This window comes from Monodon monoceros, unplaced genomic scaffold (genome assembly GCF_005190385.1).
Source record: "Monodon monoceros isolate NGI ecotype Baffin Bay Population unplaced genomic scaffold, NGI_Narwhal_1 Super_Scaffold_20, whole genome shotgun sequence".
Lineage (NCBI taxonomy): Eukaryota > Metazoa > Chordata > Mammalia > Artiodactyla > Monodontidae > Monodon > Monodon monoceros.
Genome location: NW_021703777.1, coordinates 123,011,455 through 123,037,230, shown reverse-complemented (window position 1 = coordinate 123,037,230; position 25,776 = coordinate 123,011,455). Strand labels below are relative to the sequence as shown.

Sequence of the window (25,776 nt, the reverse complement as noted above, 5' to 3'; positions counted from 1 at the left end):
TTAATCTCTCGATGAACTACCTCCAATATCAATATTAAGGAGGTCTTTAATTTTATCATATAATACCAACACCAAAGCACCCCCTGTACCACGAAGGATATTGGAGAAGGCACCACGAAAAAATGCGCCAATTCCCTCATGTTGGTATATCTTCACAAAGCAGTCTAAAGTTCCTTTATATTGCCGTTCAGCCTCACCACTCTATACAAAGAAAGACAAAGAGTTTGCCATTATCTTAACATCTTTTATCATAAGACAGATTTAATTTAGCAACAGGGATAGATTAAAATTAACACTGTGTTGAGTAAGTATGTTGAGTTAATGGTCATATATTGAGTATTGTTCCCACTGACTGCAAAATACTCATGCTTTTCAGGCACACTTGAAAAATGGCCACATATTACACTTAACAAATTTTAAAAGATTGGCATCACATACCATGATTTATCCTCTCACCACATTGCAATTAAGAGAGAAATCAAGAACAAAAAAGATAACTAGAAAAATATCACGTTTGGGTATTAATAAAAACACATCTTAGAAAATATTTAAAACCTAACTAACAACCACAAAACTCCTCAACTAAATTTGTAAGATGCAGCTTGAGTGGTAACTTTAACCACCAGAAATAAAGGAAATAATAAACGCAAGAGAAAGCATAAAAAGTCAAAAGTTAGTTATCTGAAATACTTTGACAAATTTCTAGAAACACTGTTTCAGGAAAAACAAGAAAAGGCGCCCAAATTATTAGAAGTGGCAAAGGTAACACCATTGCAGATGACCCAGAGATTAAGAAAGAGCAAGATGATATTATGAACAACTTTATGACAATTATTTTGAAAACACAGAGGAAATAAATTCCTAAAAAGTATAATTTACCAACAGAATATCAAAAAACTTTAGAATATACTAAATTTGTTAAAGAAATTCAATCAGTTGTTATAAATCTTCTCATAAATTAGAAAACCACGTGTCCAGATGGCTTTATATGTGAGTTCTATTAAAAATTCAATGGAAATTTAATTCCAATCTCACAGAAATTATTCCAAAGAAGAGAAAAAGTGGGGAGACTCCCTAACATATTTTATGAGGCTTGCATAGATAGGCCTGATACCAAAATTAGACTAGGATAACGCAAGAAGGAAAAACATGACAAGCTTATGTCACAGAAACCACGGATACAAAAATCCTGAACAAAACCCAGCAAATCAAACCCAGCAAGGGGTACAAAATACAATACATCATGACCAAGCTGGATTGACCCCAGGCATATAAGAAAAATATGATCATCTCGATATAGAAAAAAACATGACCACCATTCATGATTAAGAATTACTGGAATCCATGGGCTTCCCTGGTGGCACAGTGGTTGAGAGTCTGCCTGCCGATGCAGGGGACACGGGTTCGTGCCCCGGTCCGGGAAGATCCCACATGCCATGGAGCGGCTGGGCCCGTGAGCCATGGCCGCTGAGCCTGCGCGTCCGGAGCCTGTGCTCCATAGCGGGAGAGGCCATAGCAGTGAGAGGCCTGCGTACCACACACACACAAAAAAAATTACTGGAAGCCAAAACAGAAAGGACCAGTCATAATATAATAAAGGATAACTACGAAAAACCCACAGCGAACATTAAACTTTGTAATCTGTAACACTGAAGGCATTCCTGGTAAGGCTAGGACCAAAACAAGGTTGCCAGTTATTACTTCTTTAATGTAACACTGAATCAGAGGTCTCAACCAGTGCAGAAAGGCAAGAAAAGGAATAAAAGGCATAAGAACTGATAAGGAAGGGAAAAAAGCCTGCTATTATTTGCAGATTATATCACTCTGTGTGTAAAAACAAAAAAAAAACTTCAAAGGGTGTACATATAGATTAGTGTTTGTAATATGGCTTAATAAAGTTGTGGGATATAAAATCAAAATGCAAAAATTAAAGAATACTGTTATGAATTGTGTCCCCACAAAATTCATATATTGAAGACCTAACCCCAGAACCTCAGACTGTGACTAAATTTGGAGACTGGGTCTTTACAAAAATAATTATGGTTAAATGAGCTCATTAGAGCGGGCCCTAATCCATTATGATAAGCCTTACAAGAAAAGAAACAGAAAAAGGACCATGAGAAGACATAGGGAGAAGAAGGCCATCTACAAGCCAAGGAGAGAGGCCCTCAGAAGACACCAACCCTGCTGGACACCTTGACTGACTTTTAAACTCCCAAAGTGTTACAAAATAAATTTCTGTTGTTTAAGCCACCCAGTCTTTGGTACTATGTTATGGCAGTGGTACGGTTTTATACATATAGCAATGCACACATATATATAAAAATCCACACCCACAATTTTTTTTCTGAATTATTTTGACAGTAAGTTACAGGTATCATTGCCCCTTATTTTTAAACATTTCAGTGTGCATTTTCTAAGAATATTTTCTTACATACCCGAAGTACAGTTATCAAAATCAGACAATTTAACATTGATACAGTACCATTTACTTAATCCACAGTCTATTCGCAAATTAATTTTCAAAAGTGTTTCAGTTTATTAAACTAGAGCTAGACATAGATCAAGAGGAAACACAGATATAAAAGGAACAACTTTAAGGATAGATGAAGCAATAGGTTAGATATGCTTTACCCTTTCAGGTGGCCCACTGGGTTCTTCCAGGACCATTTTGTAGAGGATAATGAGGATAACTACACCTCACAGCATTGTTTTGAGAATTAAATGAGTTAAAGTGTAAAATGCTTAGGACAGTTCTGACACATAATAAACACAGCTTTCTGGCCTCATTATTTTCACTTGCCCTCATGAAACCTATCATATGGGTATACTGAAATTCTTCTCAAGCCATACCTCTAGGTATGTTTTTTACCCCTATGCTGAGAATGTATTCTTCACTGTCTGGAGAAAAAGCCTATTTACTGAGATTTAGCTCTCTAAGAGGCCATATCTGATCACTTTAAGCACTTGGGTACCCCTCCCCTATTGCATTCCTGGAACCTATGCACATTTCTACTTAAACCATTAACAGTATGCCTTCAATACTATGCTATGAATTTGGGTGCAGATTCTGCCTTATTTTATTTGTGTCATCAGAGCTTGGTGAATAGGCACTCAATTATTTGTTGAATGAATGAATGTAACAAGTAACAGCAATGGAGATTGACTTTATCAAAATTTTGGTTTGGGTATTTACATTTAGAACATACATCATTATAAACAAGTCTTCATCCTTGGAGTTAAAAATTATTTACTTTTATTAAAATATACTACAACAAATGATTACATATGTCAGTGGCCTATGACTGGGCTTATTCTACTTAATCTAATAATATTCAGTTAGGATAGACACATGCTCATCTAATCCTTGCCATGCCCCTCCACTATCCAAACAACAATACATGCTATAGGAGTAAAAGACATTTCTGTTCTGATAGGAGACATGGAAGAAACTTTGCTGGATGATGGCTGCTTTGGGATAGGAAAGAATACAAGACAGAACACATTATGTATTTATTTTAGTAAGTAAAAAAAAAGCCTATGCCTTTCAGCCAAAATGTCTCTAAAATTTTAATAAATTACATCTGAATATCAAATACTGGAAAACTCAATTAAGCTTACAAATAATATAAAATACCTGCATCATCATACGTCTTCTAACTGTGTCAAAGGGATAGGAGAGTATTCCAGAGCATGTAGTCACAACTTGAGCAATGAAAAAGGAGACAAGAAAAGAAGTTTCCTTTGGTTTTGGTAATAAGCCCTAGAAAAGAAAAATTATCAAGTAACCATCGAAATTTCCAAAATATCTTAAATCATTAAGTCAAAGGATAATTCTTATAAATATATGAAAGAGGGCTCAGTTATACTTAAAATGCAGTAAAAAAAAACAGTTGGATTTAATGTGGTAAGATTAAAATAATAGTGGGAGATCAATAAGAAATGAGAATCCCACACATGGCTATATTTTAAAAGCGTATTTGAAAAAGAATAGCATAACTGCTATTACAGGAGATTTGTTATTAATAGCACTGAAAACTAGAGATGGCAGCCAGTGACCAAAAAAGTTCCTTCCTGGTTCTTCCTCATAGAGTTGGAAAAGATGAAAGAATGCCTGTTATTATTAACAGATGATGTTTGATAAGCAGCTTTAAAGCTCTAAGCTAGTGAAGAAACATTCCTAAATTTTACAACTACTACAGGTGATAACAGAGGAAAGCAGAGGGCGATTAAACATAAATTTTTCTGTGATTAAATAAACATATATAAGATCCTGTAATTTCAATTAATCTATTTATCTGTCTAAAAAAATACACTACAAACTAAAAGTATTATGTCCAGACCACAATAAAAATAACATTCAACTATTGATACATTTATACTAATGAGGGAGGGCAGAGATAATATATAAAACTATTATAAAATTTCCCTCAAGTTTTAATCTTATTTAGTAAATAATACTGGGATTAATTTCATTGCTTCTTCTTAGAAGCATTATGATGTAGTGATTAAGAGCATGGGACCTGTGCTTGCCACATAAATAAATGACTTAGCCATTCCTAGGTTATTTATCTTTAAAATGGGATATATTAAAAGCTATCCTAGAACACTGTGAGGATATAAAGTCCTTAATAAGGTTCTCAAAACTACGTAATAGCTCAAAAAATGGTGGCCATTATTACAATCTTTCTCTTTCCTACCTTATGAAGTGCTATTTACATCTGAACTGAAAAGGCAAATTGCAGAACAACCTGGAAAACACAATACAAAATCTAACAGTACCCAATAGATCACTGAGCTATAGTAGCATTTATCATATTTAACTAATTAATTATGCCTTGCCTGCTTTCCATTGATGATAGTAAACTGATAATATGCATGTAAAAAAGTGATAATAAGGGCTTCCCTGGTGGCGCAGTTGAGAGTCCGCCTGCCGATGAGAGGGATGCGGGTTCGTGCTGTGGAGCGGCTGGGCCCGTGAGCCATGGCCACTGAGCCTGCGCTCCACAACGGGAGAGGCCACAACAGTGAGAGGCCCGCGTACCCCAAAAAAAAAAAAAAAAAAAAAAAACGGATAATAAAATGAATGTAAAATCAGAAAAACTCTGTTAGAAGATGCCTTCCTATATACCAAAGATCTAATTATGATATAACCTAATCAGCATGTTTTCTATTTGAGTCTTTCGGTGCAAACAGCACAAAAACCTAATGTTTATATTTATGCTTTATATCCAAAGTCAGATCCATAATACAATTGTAATTTAATTAGGTTATGGCAAAGTCATGATTAAACAGAATGCTATAATATCTCTTATGTCATCATTTATTTTGATTTCTATAATTAAAAGTAAATGTACCTGCTGAACATATTACTAATTAGAATAAAAAGAAACAAACAATTTATTTAATATATACTAGTTAAAGTACCAAATTACCTTAACTGTGTCGTAAGTTCCAAAATAAGAGGCTCGGTACACCATGATGCCCTGAACTGAAACACCAAACCCTTGGTATAAACCAACAATTCCATCTGATTTTGCTATTTTCATAATACAGTCACCTAAACCCTTGGATTGTCTCTCTTCAGGACCTAAAATAAAGCCATTTAAAATTTATTAGCAACATTATATCAGATAAACACTTTAATCAAAGTAAATTAAACACTTTACAGATTTAAATTATCTGGAACTAACATTTAGAAATCTTTATAACAAAAAAAAAGGCACAAGTCAAAATCTTTCCATTCATTTAAAGATAATTAAGATGTCAAGTAGTATCTTAAGATATTTTAACTGAAAATATTAATCTCTTATAAAAGCAATCTAATTCAAGCAATCTGACTGGCTTAAAACATTTCAATAAAATTATGAGAAGTTACTAGTCAGCATTCAGAAAATACTTAGGCATGCAACACTCTACAACTTGCTTCAGCTGAAGAGCAAAAGGACGGATGAAGCAAAAAGACAAAGCTAAAAACTAGTAACTTTAAGGATCACTGGCATTTTAGATGAGGTGTCATATTTTTCTAGTGTTTGCTGGTTTTGTTTTTATTTTCCCTTGACCTAGAACTCCTTGATATTTTACAAATATTATATATAGAATACAATCTTTCAAAATAAACTAAGTTCTCCCAATTTTGAGAGAAAACAAAACTACAGAATTGAAATTAAACCAAGGTACGTATGTTATTTTCAGTTTCTTAACAATAACAAAAAAATTTGGAATGCCAGTTAAACATCATAGATGAAACTCCTATTCCCATCTTTGTTCAAACTGCCACCCCTTCTGAGGCATTTTCTCTAATCACTTATCTAAATTGATGTCACTCTCTTCTCCTAAATTTTTTTCATGGCACTTTTTTGCTGACAGTATATTTTAGCTATTTATTCTTTTTTTTTTTTACTACTCGTGATCTCCACTAGACTGTAAGGTACATGAACCAGGAGCTCCATGTTTAATATAGTGTGTGTGTACGTGTTTGTCTATTACACATACACAACCTGTATATCAAGCAGGGCCTGGTTCACCTCATGCACTCAATAATACTCATTGAAAGAATCTCTGCTCCCTTAAGAAATTCTATTAAAATAATAATAAAGAAAAAACAGGTTTAAAGCCAAATAAGCAAAAAAGAGTACATGACGAGAATAAAATCCACAAATTTTAGCAAGATGGAAAGGAGGTGGAGGATGGTAACTCACTAAGTGGAGCAGAGAAAGTTGAAACCTAATTTCTTGCAGAGGGAGATATTGTTGAGAAGCGAGCCATTTGATTCCAATAACCACAGAAAGACTTAAAATTAGAGGAATTAAGTACTATTGTGGTGAGAACAAATTAGCATCCGGATGCTCAAAATCCACAACCTCACCCTGAGTAGCCAAGTGACTTACTCCTCTGTCATCCTCAGAACTGAACACAAGGCTCCAACTTGTGTTGCAGTCACATGGGGCCAACTGAGTGACCTCCACAATTACTGAAAATGACTCACACAAAGATACATCATTGTGAATGTCAGATCATCAGAGATATAAGGTAATTAAAAAGAAAAAAAGTCACATAAAAAGGATCAACAGTAAGAGAATGATTTCTTAGGAGCAGTATTAGAAACTAGAATCCAGATTAATGCTTTCAAAATTGTGAAAGAAAATAATTTTAAATCCAGAATTTTACATATGGCAAAATATTCAAAGGATGAAACATAGACATTTTCAGATATGCAAGATCTCAATTTATCTCCTATTCACCCTTCTCAGAAAGCTATCAAAGAACATATCTGCCAAAACAAGGGTGTAACAAAAACACAGAAAGATGTGATAAATAAGGACAGAGGGAAAGGGAATCTCTAGGATGAGAGTTATACACCTAATGTAGAGAGGAGCCACAGTCAAGACAGGAAAGTAAGTGCATGAAGGGATCTAGGGATCTCTCTAAACAAACAAACAAACAAACAAACAAACAAACTGGAAATAAGTTATAAGCAGTCTCTGTGCTTACTCTTTTTGTTACTACAGTATTGGCCTTCCCCTTCCCTCTTTTAAGAGAAAAGAAAAAAGTAGTAATCTTTAGGCTCTATAACTTTATCATTTGGTTGAGAATAAAATTTTTAGATGGAACACAACACTGTTGTTATAAGCATAACTAAAATAGATAATACAGTGTTCAAAAACACAAAGAAGAAAGAGTATTTCTAAAAATCCCATACCTTTTCCAATATCAACACCTAATTGGGTTCGGGCAAAATCTAGCGGATATACTACACATAAGGATGTTGCCCCAGCAGCCCCACCAGAAGCCAGGTTTGCCAAAAACCACCTTCAGAACTGAAACATATTAATTAAAACATGGTTATTAAACTATAGGATCTGATTTTTAAATACCCTTGTTTTTATAAGGTTAAAAAGCCAGATTTACAAACTGCTTTTATAAAGTGAACACCTATAATAACGCATATATTATCATGCAAAATACTTCCCTTCATGTCCATGCAGCCTTTATTTCTTACCAGGCGGTCTGGGAGATACAGCTTAGATGATGACATACTAAAATTCCAAGATATTTTAATGTCCTCCAGCAAAAGTAGTCCAAGTTAGCAAAAGAGGCCACATAAGATATTCTGCTCTTTAGACTGTATAAAGTTTTTTGCTAATAATATATTTTAGTTATGACTAAAATGTTAGGCATCTGTGGAGGCTTTAGTGGTTCCCCTTCTTGGCGGCAGTGGAGAGGGACAGTAATACATCATAATGCCACAATTTCACTTTGTATTTTAGTAGAAATAAATGTAAGTAGCTCAAAAATATAATTATGTTCAAATGCCAACATGTAAATTGGCAGAAATCAATTATAATGTGGTTGAGTGGCATGTAAGACCTTATTGATCTACTAGTTCACGTGGGCTGTTGAAGTTCTTTTTGATAAACCTTTGAAATGTGCCCTGCTTAAGTCCAATAAACTGCTTTTCAACATCTAGAGCTCAATGGAGAAGAAAGGAATATTTGAATTGGAACTGTCATAGAAAATCTAGGGTACAAGTCCACAGTAACCATTCTAGCTAGTCAAGCTCAGTTTCTTGCTTCTCTAGCTCTTATTTCTAACAATTTTAATTCTCAGATGCTTTGGAACTCTCAATTTTCTCTTGGCCTGGAATGCCCTTATTTTAATATTTTTTCCTATCTTTTTAAAACAAAAAGTTATCAAGTTATGCTCTAACTCAAATTCTATTTCTTCCACGAATTCTCTGATCCCCAACCCACCCAAAACTGTATGTAATCATACCCTCTCCCCATAAACACTTCATGTCTCAGAGAATTAAAGGTGAATCATGTGATCAATATGTAAAATGTGTCAACATGTTCCAGATTCTCATTTTTTTAAAATAGTATTTACAATAACTTTCTACTTTCAATTTATAATTATTTGTGTACCTGTCTTGTCTTCTACGGACTATAAATTTCTTCAGGCCAGAATTATTGTTTTTATTTTTACTTGTTGAGATATATTTACACACCATACAGCTCACCCACGTCAAGAATTCAGTTCAATGGACTGTTGGCATATTCACAGAGCCGTGCAACCATTACCAGTTGCAGAACATTTTCTTCACCCCGAAAGGAACCCTGTACCCACCAGCAGTCACTTCCCATCTTCCCAATTCCCCTGAGCCCTACATAACCATTAAGCTACTTTCTGTCTCTACAGATTTGCCTATTCTGGACATTTCCTATACATGAAATAACACAATATGCAGTCTTTTGTGACTGCCTTCTTTCATATAACATGTTTACAAGGTTCATCCGTGTTGTAGCACGTGTCAGCACTTCATTCCGTTTCACTGGCAAATAATATTTCACAACCACATTTTATTTATCTATTCATCAGTTCATGGACATTTAGGTTGTCTACATTTTTATGAGGCCTAGATTCTTAATTCATTTGCTTATTTCAGAAAGCAAGTCATGGGGCCTTGCCCAGAGTAAGAGTAATGCATTCAATAAATATTTGTTTAATGAAGGGTACTCAGACTCCCATCATGCCTTTTAAGTGAAACTCGTAAGTTCTACTGTATAGGTAGCCACGGTTCCTAATCACACAGAGATTAGACCAGAAGGTTGAATCTCACCCCAGGGTAGCTAATCCATAGTCTAGAATAACCTGGTAGAAAAAGTAGAACTGGGCCATAGTTTAAGTCTTAGGAATTTGACTCCAGAAGTTCTATGCCAGTTATCAGTAAGGACAGAAATGGAAAAGATATTAAATAATTATTTTTTAGGTTTCAGTCTACTTTGAGACGGTTGAAACCTATAGATACTCTTCCAATAAAAATCACATATGTATAAACATATACTTTTAGTGTAAGTTATTCCTCAAGCATGCATGGATCTCTGGTAAAGAACCTCTCACCATCTGAAAGGTTAGAAGGAATCACTATGATAATAACACTGAACTTAAAAGAAACAAAGAAAATATAGGTAAGTAAAAAAGGGCAATAATGAGAAAACACAGAGCAAACACACACAAAAAGCAGATCATTAGAGACAGAGATAGACTAAGTGACCTGGGAGACAAAGATAAAGAATACAGTTTGATCCCTAGAGCTGTCTTTGGTTCAAATTCCAATGCCAGTGTATCATTGCAAGAAATACCCATTTTTCTTGAAGTAATTTAAGTCTCTGTTTCTTACAAGCAAATAAGCCAAACCAAATATGATATGCAGCACAAAGATTTATAAAGTACATCTTAAATTCTATTTAACCTTTTTTTTTTCCTTCCTAGATAAAACAGATCCATGACTTTCTGGGTGAATGATCATATAATTTATCATTCAAATGAGGACCCCTCTGATAGTGAAAGTGGGGCCTATGAAAAAGCAGGCAGGCACAACATGTATAAACAGTATGGCCAAACTACTAATGGAAGGAAGGAAGGGAGGAAGGGGGAGGGTGGAAGGGAGGAAGGAGAGGGAGATAAGAAAGAAGAATCTATGCTGAATGATAATCCTGCAAGTGTTTGTGTAACAAGTCTGTCCCTCCACAATTAAGCCTAAAAATGAAACAGACCCAGGAGAGGTGGTATATCAGCATAAATGAGTTTTTAATTATAAGTTAGTAATTTCAGATATTACTATACTATAAAAGGAGAGGGCATGAAAAAGAATCAGGCAAGGAGAGGAGAACAAAAGAGTCTAGGGGGTTTGGAGGTAAATAATCCTGTTTATTTGCAACTGCTGACAAATAGATGATAAACAGACTTGATGCCTCCAAGAACAAATACCCTGAGACCAAAGTTCTTTCTAACAGTTTGTCTGGGCATGGAAGAGTGCTGGAAGTTCTAGTCTTCTCTGCTGAGGGTTGTGCTGGTAGCTGCTAAGGAGTGGCAGAGGCATATTTTATGCCCAGTTCAGCTAAGACTCATCTAGTCTAGTCACCTCAGCTGAGAGAGGAATAGAGTACACTAGAAAGAACGAAATTTGGGAGTTAGAAAGACATGAACACATGACTAGGGTAAGTGCTTTAAGCTCTGTCTTGCTTTCCTTATCTGTACATTTGGGATAAAAATAAGGATGAGGTAAAAATTCAGTGAAACAGTATATAGTAGGCACACACCTCCCTACCATGGTTATTTTTTTTAAACTTTTTACTTTGAGATAATTGCAGATTCACATGCATCCTAATACATATGGAGTTTATAAACTTTTCAACCAATTTCCCCCAATGGTAATATCTAGCATAACTATAGCAGAGGAAATTAACACTGATAAAAATCTACCTTATTCATATTTCACCAGTTACACACACTTATTTGTGTGTATATTTAGTTCTACGCCATTTTATCATGTGTGCAGATTCATGTAACCACCAATCACCACAGTGAACAGTTCCATGATAAAGACCCCTCATTGCTACCCTTTTATGGCCACCTCCCTCTCTCCTAGCAACCACTATTATAATTTCCATCTCTATAATCTTCTCACCTTAATAATGCTATATACATGAAATCAGAAAACAAATATAATTGTTGAGATTGGCTTTTCATTTAGCATTCAAAGTTGCTGTAGGTATCAAAAGTCTGTTCTTTTTTAAAACTGTGGTAAAATATACGTAAAATTTACTGTTTTAGCCATGTTTAAGTATATAATTCAGCAGCACTAAGTACAATACTGTATAAGCATCATTACTATCTATTTCCAGAACTTTTCATCATGCTAAATATAAACTGTGTACCTATTAAATAATCTCCCTCCCCCCCAGCTCCTGGTAACCTCTATTCTACTTTCTGTCTCTATGAATTTGCCTTTTCTAGGTCCCTAAGGGGATTATACAGTATTTGTTTTATCAAAGGGTTGTTCCTCTTTATTGCTGAGTAATCTTCCATGGTGTGATGTACCATAGTTTGTTTAAGCGTTCACCTGTTGAAGGAAATCTGGGTTATTCCCAAATTTTTGTCTATAATGAAACAATCTTCTATGAACATTGTATACATTGCTTTTTTTGTGAACAGAAGTTTTTATTCTCTGGGATAAATGCCCTAGAGTTGGACTGTATGATAAGCATATGTTCAGTTTGTAAGAAGCTGTCATACTCTTTTCTAGAGTGGCAATATCATTTTACATTCCCACCAGCAATGTAAGAATGATTCAGCTCCTCTGCGTCCGTGCCAACATCTGGTGGTGTCACCATTTTAGCCATTCTGGTAAGTGTGCAGAGATACCTCACTGTGGTAGATCAACCACTTTTAAATCACATACACTGTACTTGTTTTTTCTACCTTCTCTGCTTCTTTTAAGACCAGGTAAGAAACCAAAAATATTGACTTTTCTTTTTCAGTTCTTTTTTTTTTTCCCCACTTTTCTTGGTAGGGGGATGGGAGCAGAGATAGGATACAATTTTGATGTCCAAGGGGAGAAATAAAATGGTCATTAGTATCCAGATTTAGTAAATAATATATATTTAAACATTACACTATTACTTGTGACTGAATACCTTTACATTCTAAATAAGATAGCATGCTCTTTATAGGTATACTAAAAATGTTTTTACCTCAGGCTCTACTAATTTGAAATTTATTACAGAATTTTAGCACAGATCAAAGTTAACTTCAAAACTTTTAGAGCCATGTTATTTACACTGTTAGGGATAGATGTTAGTAACATAAATTTTCTGGTTAATTCTGGAGTTAATTGCTCCATTTGGCTTAGTCTTATAGGAATTATCTTTTGGGGGAGATGGTGTGGAAAATGTTCAATAAAGAGTTAACTCAGCTGGCCTGTGTTGCCCAAACCCTATACACACTGAAAAGATCTTCAGGACCACCCTTGCTCAAACTCAAAGGCTCCTTTGAGATAACTGTCTGAGCCCTTGGAATATCCTACCTAATTACAGTGTCTTTATATACCTGAAGCTTTGGGTAACACCAGATAGTTTATACTAACCTTGATTTATGGTGAACACCCCTTTGTATGCTTTGGGCTAAACTATATCAGTTTGACCTCTTGAGTGGGTGGGGGCAGCGGCTGGAGACTGAGTAGCTAAGGTCAGTCACATTACACATGCCTATGAAACTGACTCCCCAAAAAGCCTGGCCACCATGGCTCAAATGAGCAACCTATTTAGCAGCACATTATATGTGTTGTCATACATTATTGCTGGGAGAATTAAGTGCTGTCCAGGTGGCTCTACAAGGAGAGGACAGCTAGAAGCTTGCACCTAGTTTCTCCTGGATTTTGTCCTATGTGCCTTTTCCCTTTGTTGATTTTAATCTATATCCTTTTGTTGTAATAAACCATTAGTATAACAGCTTTTCTGAGTTCTCTGAGGCCTAGTGAATCGCTGAACATGAAGATGGTCTTGAGGACCCTCTGACATAGGTTCTTAGTCAAGAGAAGTTCCAACTATTAGAGTTGTTACCTAAAGATGACAAACATTTTTCTGAGTGCCTACCATAAAAGCACAGCACTGGGACTTCCCTGGTGGTGCAGTGGTTAAGAATCCGCCTGCCAATGCAGGGGACACAGATTCGAGCCCTGGTCCGGGAAGATCCCACATGCCATGGAGCAACTAAGCCTGTGCACCACAACTACTGAGCCTGCGCTCTAGAGCCCGTGTGCCACAACTACTGAAGCCCACGCACCTAGAGCCCATGCTCCGCAACGAGAAGTCACCGCAATGAGAAGCCTGCGCACCGCAATGAAGAGTAGCCCCACTCACCGCAACTAGAGAAAGCCCACATGCAGCAACAAAGATCCAACACATCCAAAAATAAATAAATAATATTTTTTAAAAAATACCAATTACTTAAAAAAAAAAGCACAGCACTACTGTAAGCACTTTATGTGTCTTTACATGTTTAGTCTCATCTAAACCTCATGAGGTAGGTATTCTTATGTCCAATTTTCAGATGAGGAAACTAAAGATCAGAGAGGCGATATTCAAAAATTCACACAGCTAAATAAGCTGAGTGCCAGGACCTAAATCCAGATCTTCTGAATCTAAGCGTAAAGAATTTTCTTTGTTACCTTTATACCTCCAACTACATAATAGCACAAAGCACTCAATAAAGGAAATAAAGGGTCTAAAAGGAAATTAATGGAAATAGCAACAAAGAAATGTTCCATAAATTGTTGCTTTTAAAGAATCTGCTAGGACAGCTTGGTTGGTTGGCTGGGGGAAGAGAAAAAGACAAAGGATGAGGGGGTAGAGAGACTTTATAAGGGCGGGTGAGGGGAAGATCTTGACAGTAATGTAGGTGGTCTAGTGTATACGGAGGTAACAAAACAAATGGAGACCAGGACAAATGACACATAGTTCATACAAGTAGGAAATTTTGAAAATGAGATTTTATAACCAAGGGAGTGATTACCCTGAAAAGTAAAAGCACCTTTGTGATAAAAAAAAAAGAGAATTCTCTAACTTTTTTGAAATTAATTTTTATTGGAATATAGTTGCTTTACAAGAGAATTCTCTAAGTTAAATTTATCATTTTCCTGTATTTGACTTGACCCTCCTACACACTTTAATCTCAGCCAAACAGAGCCTCAGTCATAAAATAGAAACAATTTGCTTCTTTAGGAAATAAATTACTTCAGTTTAGGAAATACACATTCGTTGACTGCTTTTTCTGCTTATCAAAACCAGATTAAATGCTGAATTTTTCTAGTGCAGAATAGGGATTATAAAATGTAAATTATATTAAAATTAACATTTATTCAGAGAAATATTGTGTTGAGACAAAACATCTCTTAGTTATTAAAACTGTGTTAAGAGGTTTAGAGAAACTGGTAAAAGTTAATACAATTCTATGTTTTCCATATGTCATTTCTATAACTTAATACATATTATAATATGCTAACAGTTACTATGTTTTTTCTCAGGTATTATTAATCTTTTTTTTTAAGGTATTTATTTATTTATTATTTTTATTTATTTATTTTGGTGTGCTGGGTCTTCGTTGCAGTGCATGGGCTCTCTGTTGCAGCATGCGGGCTTCTCTAGTTGTGGTACATGGGCTCTAGAGCACATGAGCTCAGTAGTTGCAGCTCGTGGGCTTCTCTAGTTTTGATGCACGGGCTCCAGAGTGCGCGGGTTCCGCAGCTGCAGTGCGTGGTCTCTTTAGTTGTGGTGTGTGGGCTCCAGAGCAGGTAGGCTCAGTAGTTGTGGTGTACAGGCTTCTCTCTAGTTGTGTTGCATGGGCTCAGTTGCCCTGCGGCATGTGGGATCTTAGTTCTCCAACCAGGGATTGAACCCATGTCTCCCACATTGGAAGGCAGATTCTTAACCACTGCCACCACCAGGGAAGTCCCTAACAGTTACTATGTTTTAACTATTATTTTTTTCCACCATTTGAGCACCTCCTCTCCAAATAAAACCCCACAGGTAATGAATGGATAAAGAAGATGTGGTACATATATACAGTGGAATACTATTCAGTCATAAAAAAGAATGAAATAATGCCATTTGCAGAAAGATGGACTAGAGATCATCATTCTAAGTGAAGTAACTCAGAAAGAGAAAGACAAATACCATATGATATCACTTATATGTGGAATCTAAAATATGACAGAAATGGACCTATCTATGAAACAGAAACAGGCTCACAAACATAGAGAACAGACTTGTGGTTGCCAAGGGGGATGGGCGTGGGGGAGGAAGGAGGGAGAGGCTGGGGTTAGCAGATGTAAGCTGTTTTATAGAAAACAGATAAACAACAAGGTCCTACTGTATAGCACAGGGAACCACATTCAAGATCCTGGAATAACCATAATGGAAAAGTATATAAAAAGAGAATATATATACATACATATATGTATAACTGAATTGCTTTGTTGTACAGCAGAAACTAACGAACACTGTATTGATAAATCAACTATACTTCAACTGAAAAAAAACCCTCAAGTAAGACAAATCCAACTACTTCTTAAAAAATTTTAGAGATATTAAAATATAATTACCTGTTTTTCCTAAAAATAAAACTACCATATGACCCAGCAATTCTACTCCTGGGTGTATATCCAAAAAAATACAAAAACACTAACTCGAAAAGATACATGCGCCCCAATGTTCAAAGCAGCATTATTTACAATTGCCAAGGTATGGAAGCAATCTAAGTGTCCATCAACAGATGAATGGATAAACAAGATGTGGTACACATAAACAATTGAATACTATTGTGCTATAAAAAAGAATGAAATTTTGCCATTTGCAGTAACATGGATGGACTTTGAGGGCATTATGCTAAGTGAAGTAAGTCAGAGAAAGACAAATACTGTATGATATCACTTATATGTGGAATCTATAAAATACAACAAACTAATGAATAAAACAAAAGAGAAGCAACTCACAGATATAGAGAACAAACTAGTGGTTACCAGTGGGAAGAGGGAAGGGGGAGGGGCAGACAGGGATGGCGGAAAAAAGGGGTTACTATGAGACAATATGAAATCGTGTGTAAAACTTTTGAAAATTGCAAAGTATTATATAATTTAAAGAATCTTTCATTCAATTAAAAAATAACAAAATAAAATAAACAATAATTACCTGTTTTTCTTTATTAACTCCAGACATGAACAGTTGTTTGTATTTGTCTTTGAAAGCAAAGTTTAGAGCTTGTGCTGGAAAATACCGGATAACATTTGCCAAAATGCCACGCCAATAACTGAAGAAACCTACAAAAGAAAATATACTAAATATAAACTTATATTGTATTATTATTAAATAATTTGCACAGTTTTAACAAACTTAGCTGTTCGAACTATCTAAAACATCTTTTCTCATGAGAAAAAAAATAAAGTTTACATGTGTCTCCAACTGAAGAAAAAAGGCAGTGTTAACTCCACGTACCCCATTTCAATTTTGTTAATTTCCAATAGGAAGCCTTGAATGCCTAACAACCTATGGAAAGCATTACCGGTTGAATATAGGGCTCTTTAGTAGTAGAAAAACAGAGCTTACTAGTATTTGTCAGAGAAGCTAGTAATCCTTAGCCTCATTTCCAAATCATAAAATAAAATTCCTATGGTGACAAGGCTGTTGGAACAAAACTGTTTTGTATCTACACTCCTGAGAATGAGAAGGGGATAAAAGAGTCTTATCTTTATATTTTAAAACCTAGCCAAAAAAGAATCAATTTACAATTCAAGGCAGTCTCCAGAGGCTAGATGGAGAGATAGTAGGAAACCTTCAAGGTCAATAATCTTCCCACTTCAAATCTCCATGGAACGACCAAACTTTATAATTCAGTCACTGTGTTACCCTGATAATTCAAAACTGCCTTTATAATCCATAGCTGCCCTGGAATACAACAGGCTAGCCCTTCAGGACCCATAGTTGTTTTTACAGATGGTTTGACTCTGCTACTCTGAATAGGATACCTCTAGTCCCAGCTGGGAGAATAGGATACCCAGAATCAGTCTTCTAAAGATAAAAATACAAATGAAGATAATCTCAGTTGACTGGGCCCGGTGCTCAGAAACTGAAAGTTAGATTAGATAAACACACAAAGGGAAAGATATTTATTTGTTAAATAACTATACTTTGTGGGAAAAAACACTGAATATTGGTGATCCCAAGCTAAATATAAAGCAGTTGCACAAAGACAATTAAGAAGTATATTAATAGCAAGAAATCTTCTCAGTCCTCACAGGTGATTCAGTTACAAGGCATTCAGTTGTAGGCATAAATTACTAGGGCATTTAACACATAATCGTAATAGCTACAACTTCTTGAGCAATTAATATGTGCCAGGCACTGGCAAACGCTTTATATATTTCATTTCATCACCACACTATGCTTATGACATACGTTCTCTTATAATACCCATTTTATACATGTATAAATTGAAACTTTTCTAAGTTTAGAAACTATAACCAGGATTTTGAATCAAGGCTTCTGTCTGTCTCCAAAGCTCTACTTCAGCTTTGGGTTTCTGGAGAAACAAATCTTAGAGAACTCCTAAAATTATTAAAGTATGGTAAATAAAGCTCTATTTTTTAAAAAATGGAAAATGATTACTGTAAAAATTTTTGAGGCAATATTAACAAAGCAATAATACTAATTTCTAGGAACTGCTTTTTATTCATTTAATTCTCATAATCACTCATGATGTAGGTACTATTAGTCTCTCCATTTTAAATATGAAGAACTGAGTTAAAAACAACTTCTACGGCAGAGAGAAGTTAGTTAAGTAACTTGCCCAGTGTCACTTAGTCAGAAAACTGTAGACCTGGATTCAAACTCAAGCAATTTGGCTCAATAATTCAGTCTCTTAACTATAATACTTTTCCATAAATAATTTAATCATACAAATATTTTCTGTACTAAGAAAGGTTAACAATTTTTCTTTAATGGAAGCAAAATAAAAATCTTAAAACATGAGAAATATAAGCAAATTATAAAGGAATATTTCTTGCTAGTTATGGCCACATTGAATTACTGAGGGAAGTTGGTGAATCTAACTTTTGGAGGTATTTTTAGAGATTTTTAAGTTCTTCATAATTAATAAAAAACATTTAATAACATAGTTAAGCATTTTTATTTTCTGAGGTCAGACCTGTGGAAGAGAAATGTTGAAAGTAAAATGTGACGGTGTAAATGATACTGAAGAATAAGGTTTGATTTTCTAGACCATGTTTTATAGTAACACAACAACAGACTACTTGCAGAGGATCTTAAAAGGATAAAGAAGAACATACTGGCTGAAGAACTACAACCTGATCAAATGGGATTTAAGTTGAAATCATCATTTGTTTAAAAAAAAAACGAAGTAATAAACTGAGTTTAAAAAAGTGCCATGGGGCTTCCACGGTGGAGCAGTGGTTGAGAGTCTGCCTGCCGATGCAGGGGACACGGGTTTCTGCCCCGGTCCGGGAGGATCCCACATGCCACGGAGCGGCTAGGCCCATGAGCCACGGCCGCTTGGCCTGTGAGTCCGGAGCCTGTGCTCCGCAACGGGAGAGGCCACAACAGTGAGAGGCCCGCGTACCGCAAAAAAAAAAAAAAAAAAAAAAAATGTCATGTATCAAAAATGTATTAGAATTCCCATTTTATACACGGCTCTTATTTATTAATAGTCATTCTGGAAATGGTTGATTCAGCTAGATGGTATTGAGATATTATAGGTTTCAGATTATGAGTTATTAGTTATAATTAATTATGATTATAGTACTGAATTAATATTTATTTCACAAAAAGTATCATATAAGAATAGTATAAAGGTTTGTAACTTTGGCTAATGTACTGAATATAAATGGAAGATTCTGATGACAAAGACATCTGCAAATTAACGAGACCATGACAGAGTGACAGATTTATGACTAAAGGGGTTTGCTAGCATTGACAGAAGAACGTATTCCTTTTAGCAAAATTGTATTTGCATGAAAAAACCTAGAGGATTCATCAAAACAACTGTCAATGTCTCAATGAAAAATCTAGAAATAAAAAAATCCCTAGAAGTATAATAGCGGCAGCTCTTAATGATTTATATATGAAAAAGTATCTCACACACATAAAATACTTTTGCATGTATTTCTCAGGATTCATGGATTCCCTGGAGCTACAGATATCAGGTTAAAAACCCCTGCTTTAAACTCTTTTTCCACAGATCATACTTAAAAAACTTATTCCCTTCTTTGCATCTCACTGCTGTACCATGCTTTTAGGAGCTCCAACGTCCTTAGTAGGAGTGCAAAGAGGAGGAACCTCAAAGTGGAACTCTGAATGCATCTTCTATAGAAATATTATTTCTGGGGACCAGGTTTCAAGGTTTAATTCACATGTACTCTAAGTACACTGTGTACTATGTAGGTTCTTTAGATAGATTACAAAAATCTACTCTACATGTAATGCAAATTTATTCCAAATACATTCATTTACAAATGAACATGAGGAATACATGTTTCTAAATTTAGGAATGTATTCAAAATGATTAAAGAGTTAAAATTTATTGAGCACTAACTATGCAATAGATACGTGGCTGAGTATTTTACAGGCATTATCTTGTTTAACCGTCGCAACTACCATATGAGGTAGGTAATATTTTTACACCTTGTATATAACTGAGAAAATTGAGGTTGAGAGAGGTTAAATAAAAATTGTTCAAGGGGCTTCCCTGGTGGCGCAGTGGTTGAGAGTCCACCTGCCGATGCAGGGGACACGGGTTCGTGCCCCGGTCCGGGAAGATCCCACATGCCGCGGAGCGGCTGGGCCCGTGAGCTATGGCCACTGAGCCTGCGCGTCCGGAGCCTGTGCTCCGCAACGGGAGAGGCCACAACAGTGAGAGGCCCACGTAACGGAAAAAAAAAAAAAAAAATTGTTCAAGGTTACAAGGTAAGGGAAAGGTTGGGACTTAACTCCAGAATTTTCTAGATCTATCTGACTCCAGACCTAGAGCTATTAAATCTCTATTGCCTCTAGATAAAAATCCATTTTGGATAAAAACAGTAGTGCTTTGTGGTCAGAATAAAACAAGGGAAAAGCAAGTGTGATGCAAATGTAGCAGTATTTGACTCTCTAGTTACACAGAACAAAAGGACAGTTTCCTAATATATAATCACAAAACTGATAGAGACAAACATAGGGGTTGTGGTATATTTCTCTGCTAATAACAGAACATCTAAGTTTTTTTTTTACTTAATTGCTAAGTAAAAATAATCTCTTCAAAATTTAAGGGTGAGAAAAACCTACTCTGAACTTAATTCTGAGAAAATAATTAAGAATACAGAACTGATGGGAAAATGGGAAAAAGTTACTGGGCCATTTACTTGTCCACTTACTAGCCAAGAATGGAAATGCTAGGCATGTTTGGGTATACAGTTGACCCTTGAACAACGTTAAGGGTTAGGGTGCTGATTATCCATGCAGTCAAAAATACAAGTAATAACTTGTAGTCAGCCCTCCCTATATGTGGTTCTTCCATAACCACGGTTCTGCAACCATGGATTCAACCAACCAGGGATCAAGTACTGTAGTATTTGCTACTGGAGAAAAAAAAAAATCCATGTGTAAGTGGACCCACACAGTTCAAACCCGTGTTGTTCAAGGGTCAACTGTATATTCTAGACTAGCAGGCTCCAACATGCTTTGACAGTCTGCCTATCAGTTAAAAAAATGTAATCATGACTCTCAAATATGTACATACTTAAAAAAGTAAATAATATACCTTTGCTACTATACTACCGTTATGTACATTTGTAAAACTATTCCAAAAGAGAAATGAAAGAATGAGTTAAAGATTCTTCATATACACAGCACTGTAAATCAACTATACTCCAATAAAAATTTAAAAAAAAAAAGATTCTTCATTTAAAAACATTTATTTGGTACCAAGTGCATAGGAACAAAGTTCTTGGTCTTATGGAGCTTACATTTTGAGAAAGACAGACAATGAACAAATAAATATGTTCAAGAAAAAAATAGTATATGTAGTTGGAGAATGAGGAAGGGCTATTTAGATAGGATGGTCGGGAAAAACTTTTAGATATTAGGGCACAACTGAGCATTTGTTTTAATAGTTAAAAAATAGTATTTTCAGATATCTTGTTAATCATGATGTTTTCATTCTATCATCTGCTATTATCTCAAGGCACCCTTAGGATGAGGTCCATTCTTAAAAATAGTGTATGTGAATCTATATTTCAAATAGTATTCTTGACAATTTCAAATATTCAAATAGTCTTCTTATCTCTATACATCCATTTAATTGAGCAAACATAAACTATAATATGTTCATTATACAATAATTGAGTAAGGGTACCTGTTATCCCCTTTACCCTGTGTAACTCCTACTCTTTTTTTCAGGATACCTTAGCATCCTGTGATATATAACTGACATTTGGCCAACCATAGGTGCCAGTGCCAATTCATTTACTAAGTATCAGTAAAGTTGATGTTCCCATTTTATTTAGATAACACATATACCTAACATTTTCTTTCCATACCCCAAAATATCATCTTCAAGATATAAAAACCTCCCTGCTTTAGCCTTCAGGAAAATATGTTTGGAAAAGTTCAGATTAAAGACAGCTGATGAATTCATGGCCAGGAATACCTAAAAGAGAAAAGAGTTCTGGTAGGCTCTTAAACATGAGATTTAGAGATAACATCTTTAAAAGCCTATGTTACAATATATTAAATAAAACAATTATATTAATTAAAATATATTTACCGATGCATAGCTTGCTCAGTGAAAAAAATCACAGCACAGACACCAAAATGTTAACTGTGGTGATGTTAGCAGTGCTTTTTAAAAACTTTTTGTTTCTCTATATTTTTCAATTTTCTATAGTAAACATGCATTATTTGTGTAATACAGGTTTAAAAAGTACTAAATAAAAGTACACATACAAAGTTGGAAGGTCATAATACCAACTAAAGAATAGAATAAATTTTTTAAAAAGCATTAGGATAAATCCAGAAGCTTTCATAAGCCAAGGAAAGCTTATAAAAAGTATCAAAGACACCCAAGGAGGTGTTTAAAGCTATGTTCAGAGGAAGAATGAAGAGCTCTCTCCTTGAGGTGTAAAGAAAGAGATAAGGTAAGAAGATAGTGAGAGAGCATCTAGTTGTGCCTTCTGAATTCATTGTCTCTTATGCTTATTCCATATTGCCTAAAGAAAGGAAAAGTTATCAGTAAAACTCGAGCAAACAGGAAAAACAAGAGAAACTTCAGAACACTGAGAATGTAATGTATCTTGACTTTCACAAAAGAGACAGAAGGTAAATTCCAGAAAATAACAGCCTCAGAATATGATTGCCTAGTAAAGTTCCATAATGATTTAGCACAGTGATTCTCAGCGCTACCAGGTTCAAGTCTTCTATACATAATAAATATTTTACAATGTTTCCTTCACTATCTAGAAGTAGAATTCAAAGACAATGACCTCTTCACTAGTTCAAAAAAATCAATATAATGCCCTTTCTGCTATATACAAAGAGAAAATAAGAGTTTATAATAAAATATATATATTACTTAGTAAAATGGTGAGGCATGATCACATCATAGACATAACAATCCAATGCTTGCTTCTGTTTATAATGAATCAGTTGTGCTTAAGACACACGTTGACATTTGGAAAAAAGGGCTTAATAAGTATATCTATACAATCATCATGAATTCAATAGTTAAAAATGCAGATGATATAAGTAGTGACTAAATATCACAGACAGAACTGCTAACATGAGTTTTCACAGTGATGAACAACTCTCAGTAAAATTCTGAATAAAACAAAGTATAATCTTTCCTCTACTTACAAGATAGCTGCATTACTAGCATCACTGTGTGATTCTGCCCCAGACAGTTTGTGTTTATAGGTAAATAGGAGTTCGTTTCTAGGCTCAGATAATCATAAACAGGTTTTACTGCTAGGTGAATGTCCAGTGGGAGATCTGAGTCATGAGGTTGCAGGGCAACTCTTTGTTGTGTAGGACTGGCCATGTACAGCAGCAGCAGGATGTTTAGCAGCCCTGGATTTTGCCTTTCATATCTATTGCAATTAAGGATTACTCCCCTCTATCTTTGTGTTAAACAAAAAATTCCTCACAAGTTTCCAGAAATGCCCCTAGATGGCAATATTATCCCTGTTTTGAATGACTAATCTTTTAGCATCCATATACCATGGTGTACTCATAACAAGGCCTTGTATATACTAGAAAACATTTTCTTAAAATTCTGCTTAAAGAAAGCTGGAACCAGAATACTATTCATAATAGTCTCAATTTACAAGAGCCATACGGAATAAATTTAGGTTTAAATACTACAAAAAACATTTAAAATATCAAACGATTTAGCACTGGTCAGCACAATCTATCCAGAATATTTAACTTTACCTGACTGTATATTTAAAGCAGATTAGCAAATAATAAAGAGGCTCCTACTTCTCCGAAGAGGAATGGGAAGCTTGCTCTGATAAAATGGTAGTGAGAAGATGTGAACCACTCACTTACCACTCAGCTCCCAGATGGGCACTTTAAATCCACAGTTTAGATGATGCCTTAACAGTCTACCCTCAACCTGAAATACTCTGCTTGCGCGCTCCTAGCTCCCTGACCAGGGACTGAACCCGTGCCCCCTGCAGTGGAAGTGAGGAATCTTAACCAATGGACCACCAGGGAGTTCCCAGGAACCCTTTTTTATGGGAGGAAGAGTAACCTGCCCTAGACTTAGGAGTGAAAGAAAGGACTGCACTGGAGTTGAAGCCACTACACTTCTTGTTCAGAATACACAATAAATAGACCTCTTTCCTTTTTAGAGTTCATATAGAGGTTTCAAATGAATCCAACTATATCAGAAAATTTCTGATCAATTTATCCACTTAGCTAACTTAAGGAGCCGTTCAGTAAGAAGAGGGCATTGAATGATTAATAAAGCATTTTCATTATCTGTTCCTTGAAATCATTTCAATATTAATGGAAGAAAACTCCAAAAAGAACCAAAATATCAAAACTTTAAGTAAAAACAGAGCCTGACGCAAAAAAATTAATACTGATCCCGCCTTTACTTAAAATTTTTGTATCTTGCTCATCATGGGTTTTCCGCATTAATTTCGATTTTTAAAAATACTGCATTAAAATATTATTTGTTTCTACTACTGAGTTTTTTTTTTTTGGCGTCCCCCTAAAATTTGGGCATACGTGAGTGCCTCCTTGGTCTCAGCCCTGGTCTTTAGTAGTTCTTGACAATAAACAGATCCTCTTTTCACTGAATACGTACTAGATACTGAGAGGCCCCAATGCTTCCATATTTGGAATACTTCTCTTAAACGTATTATTTCAACAAATATTTAAGCAACTTAAAGCACCTATTAACATACAGCCAAGGGCCTGATGGCATCTACCCCAATACGGGGAGGTCAACCATTTTCCTCCTGAGCCAGACAAAGGTGCACGGAGGTGCAGAGCCTCCTGCGAAGGAGAAATTTAGAGAAAGAGAAGGTGGTGGCCTCCCCTGTCCCAGGACTGGTCACGTGTAGGCCTTCTTGGCCCTGGGAAACCAGAGCCTCTTAGACCGGTTAAGAAATTGAATTATCGAAGTCAAAGAAAACAAACTCATCACCGACACACACGGCCGTGGCGCCCGCAAGCGTCCCTGCCCGGCCCACCCACCCGCTTTTCTGGAAAGCTGACCCGGCGCGGGGAGAGGCTGGCGCGGCGGCCTCGCGTACACACCCTGTTCACAGGGAATCCGCACCAGGCAGTCCACGAGGCCTTTGTACTGGGCCTCGGGGCTGATCTGCTTGGACGACGCCTGCACCTGCAGCAGCAGCTTTACCCGCTCGATGGGCGCCACCGTCGTCTTGGACACGGCCGCCGCCACCCCGCCCGCCAGCAGGTCCTTCCCAAAGGACGCGGCGTCAAAGAGCTGCTTCTCTGCTTTCTTCTCCAGCTTCTTCTTCGGAGGTACACGCTGCATGGTGGGACGATGGACGTAAAATCGGGCAGCAGAAGCTCAAAACGAGAGCGGGAGAGACGGACGAAGGGAAGCCAAACACCGCTTCAGCGTCGTCCCGGCTGGAAAGCAGCGCTCAGCACGCCGGGAAAGCAGCGCGCCGGGGGCGCGGAGCTACGCAGGCGCCTCCAACCGCCTTCTGCCACCCGGCGCCGGCCACGTGACTCCCGAGACGTGGCTACCCCGCGTGGTGCAAGTCTCTTAAAGTGTCTTGGCAAGTGTTGGTGCGGGGCTGTCCTTGCGGCAGGCAGGGCTAGGAGGCCAGTTGGGTTCTGACCCAGGAAGGTGCGGGAACGGTCGCGGGAAAACCAGTTCTGTGTAAGGAAATTTAGTAGCCCAAACCAG

General features: G+C 36.2%; 1 protein-coding gene across 1 annotated transcript; it reads right to left on the bottom strand.

Annotated features, from left to right (window-relative positions):
- Positions 1-25,395, bottom strand: SLC25A31 (solute carrier family 25 member 31). The gene is given in 6 exon segments (XM_029234927.1): positions 1-201; positions 3,638-3,763; positions 5,436-5,590; positions 7,703-7,820; positions 16,530-16,657; positions 25,152-25,395. Coding segments are annotated over 6 exon segments (972 nt in total).
- Positions 25,396-25,776: the final 381 nt, after the last annotated feature.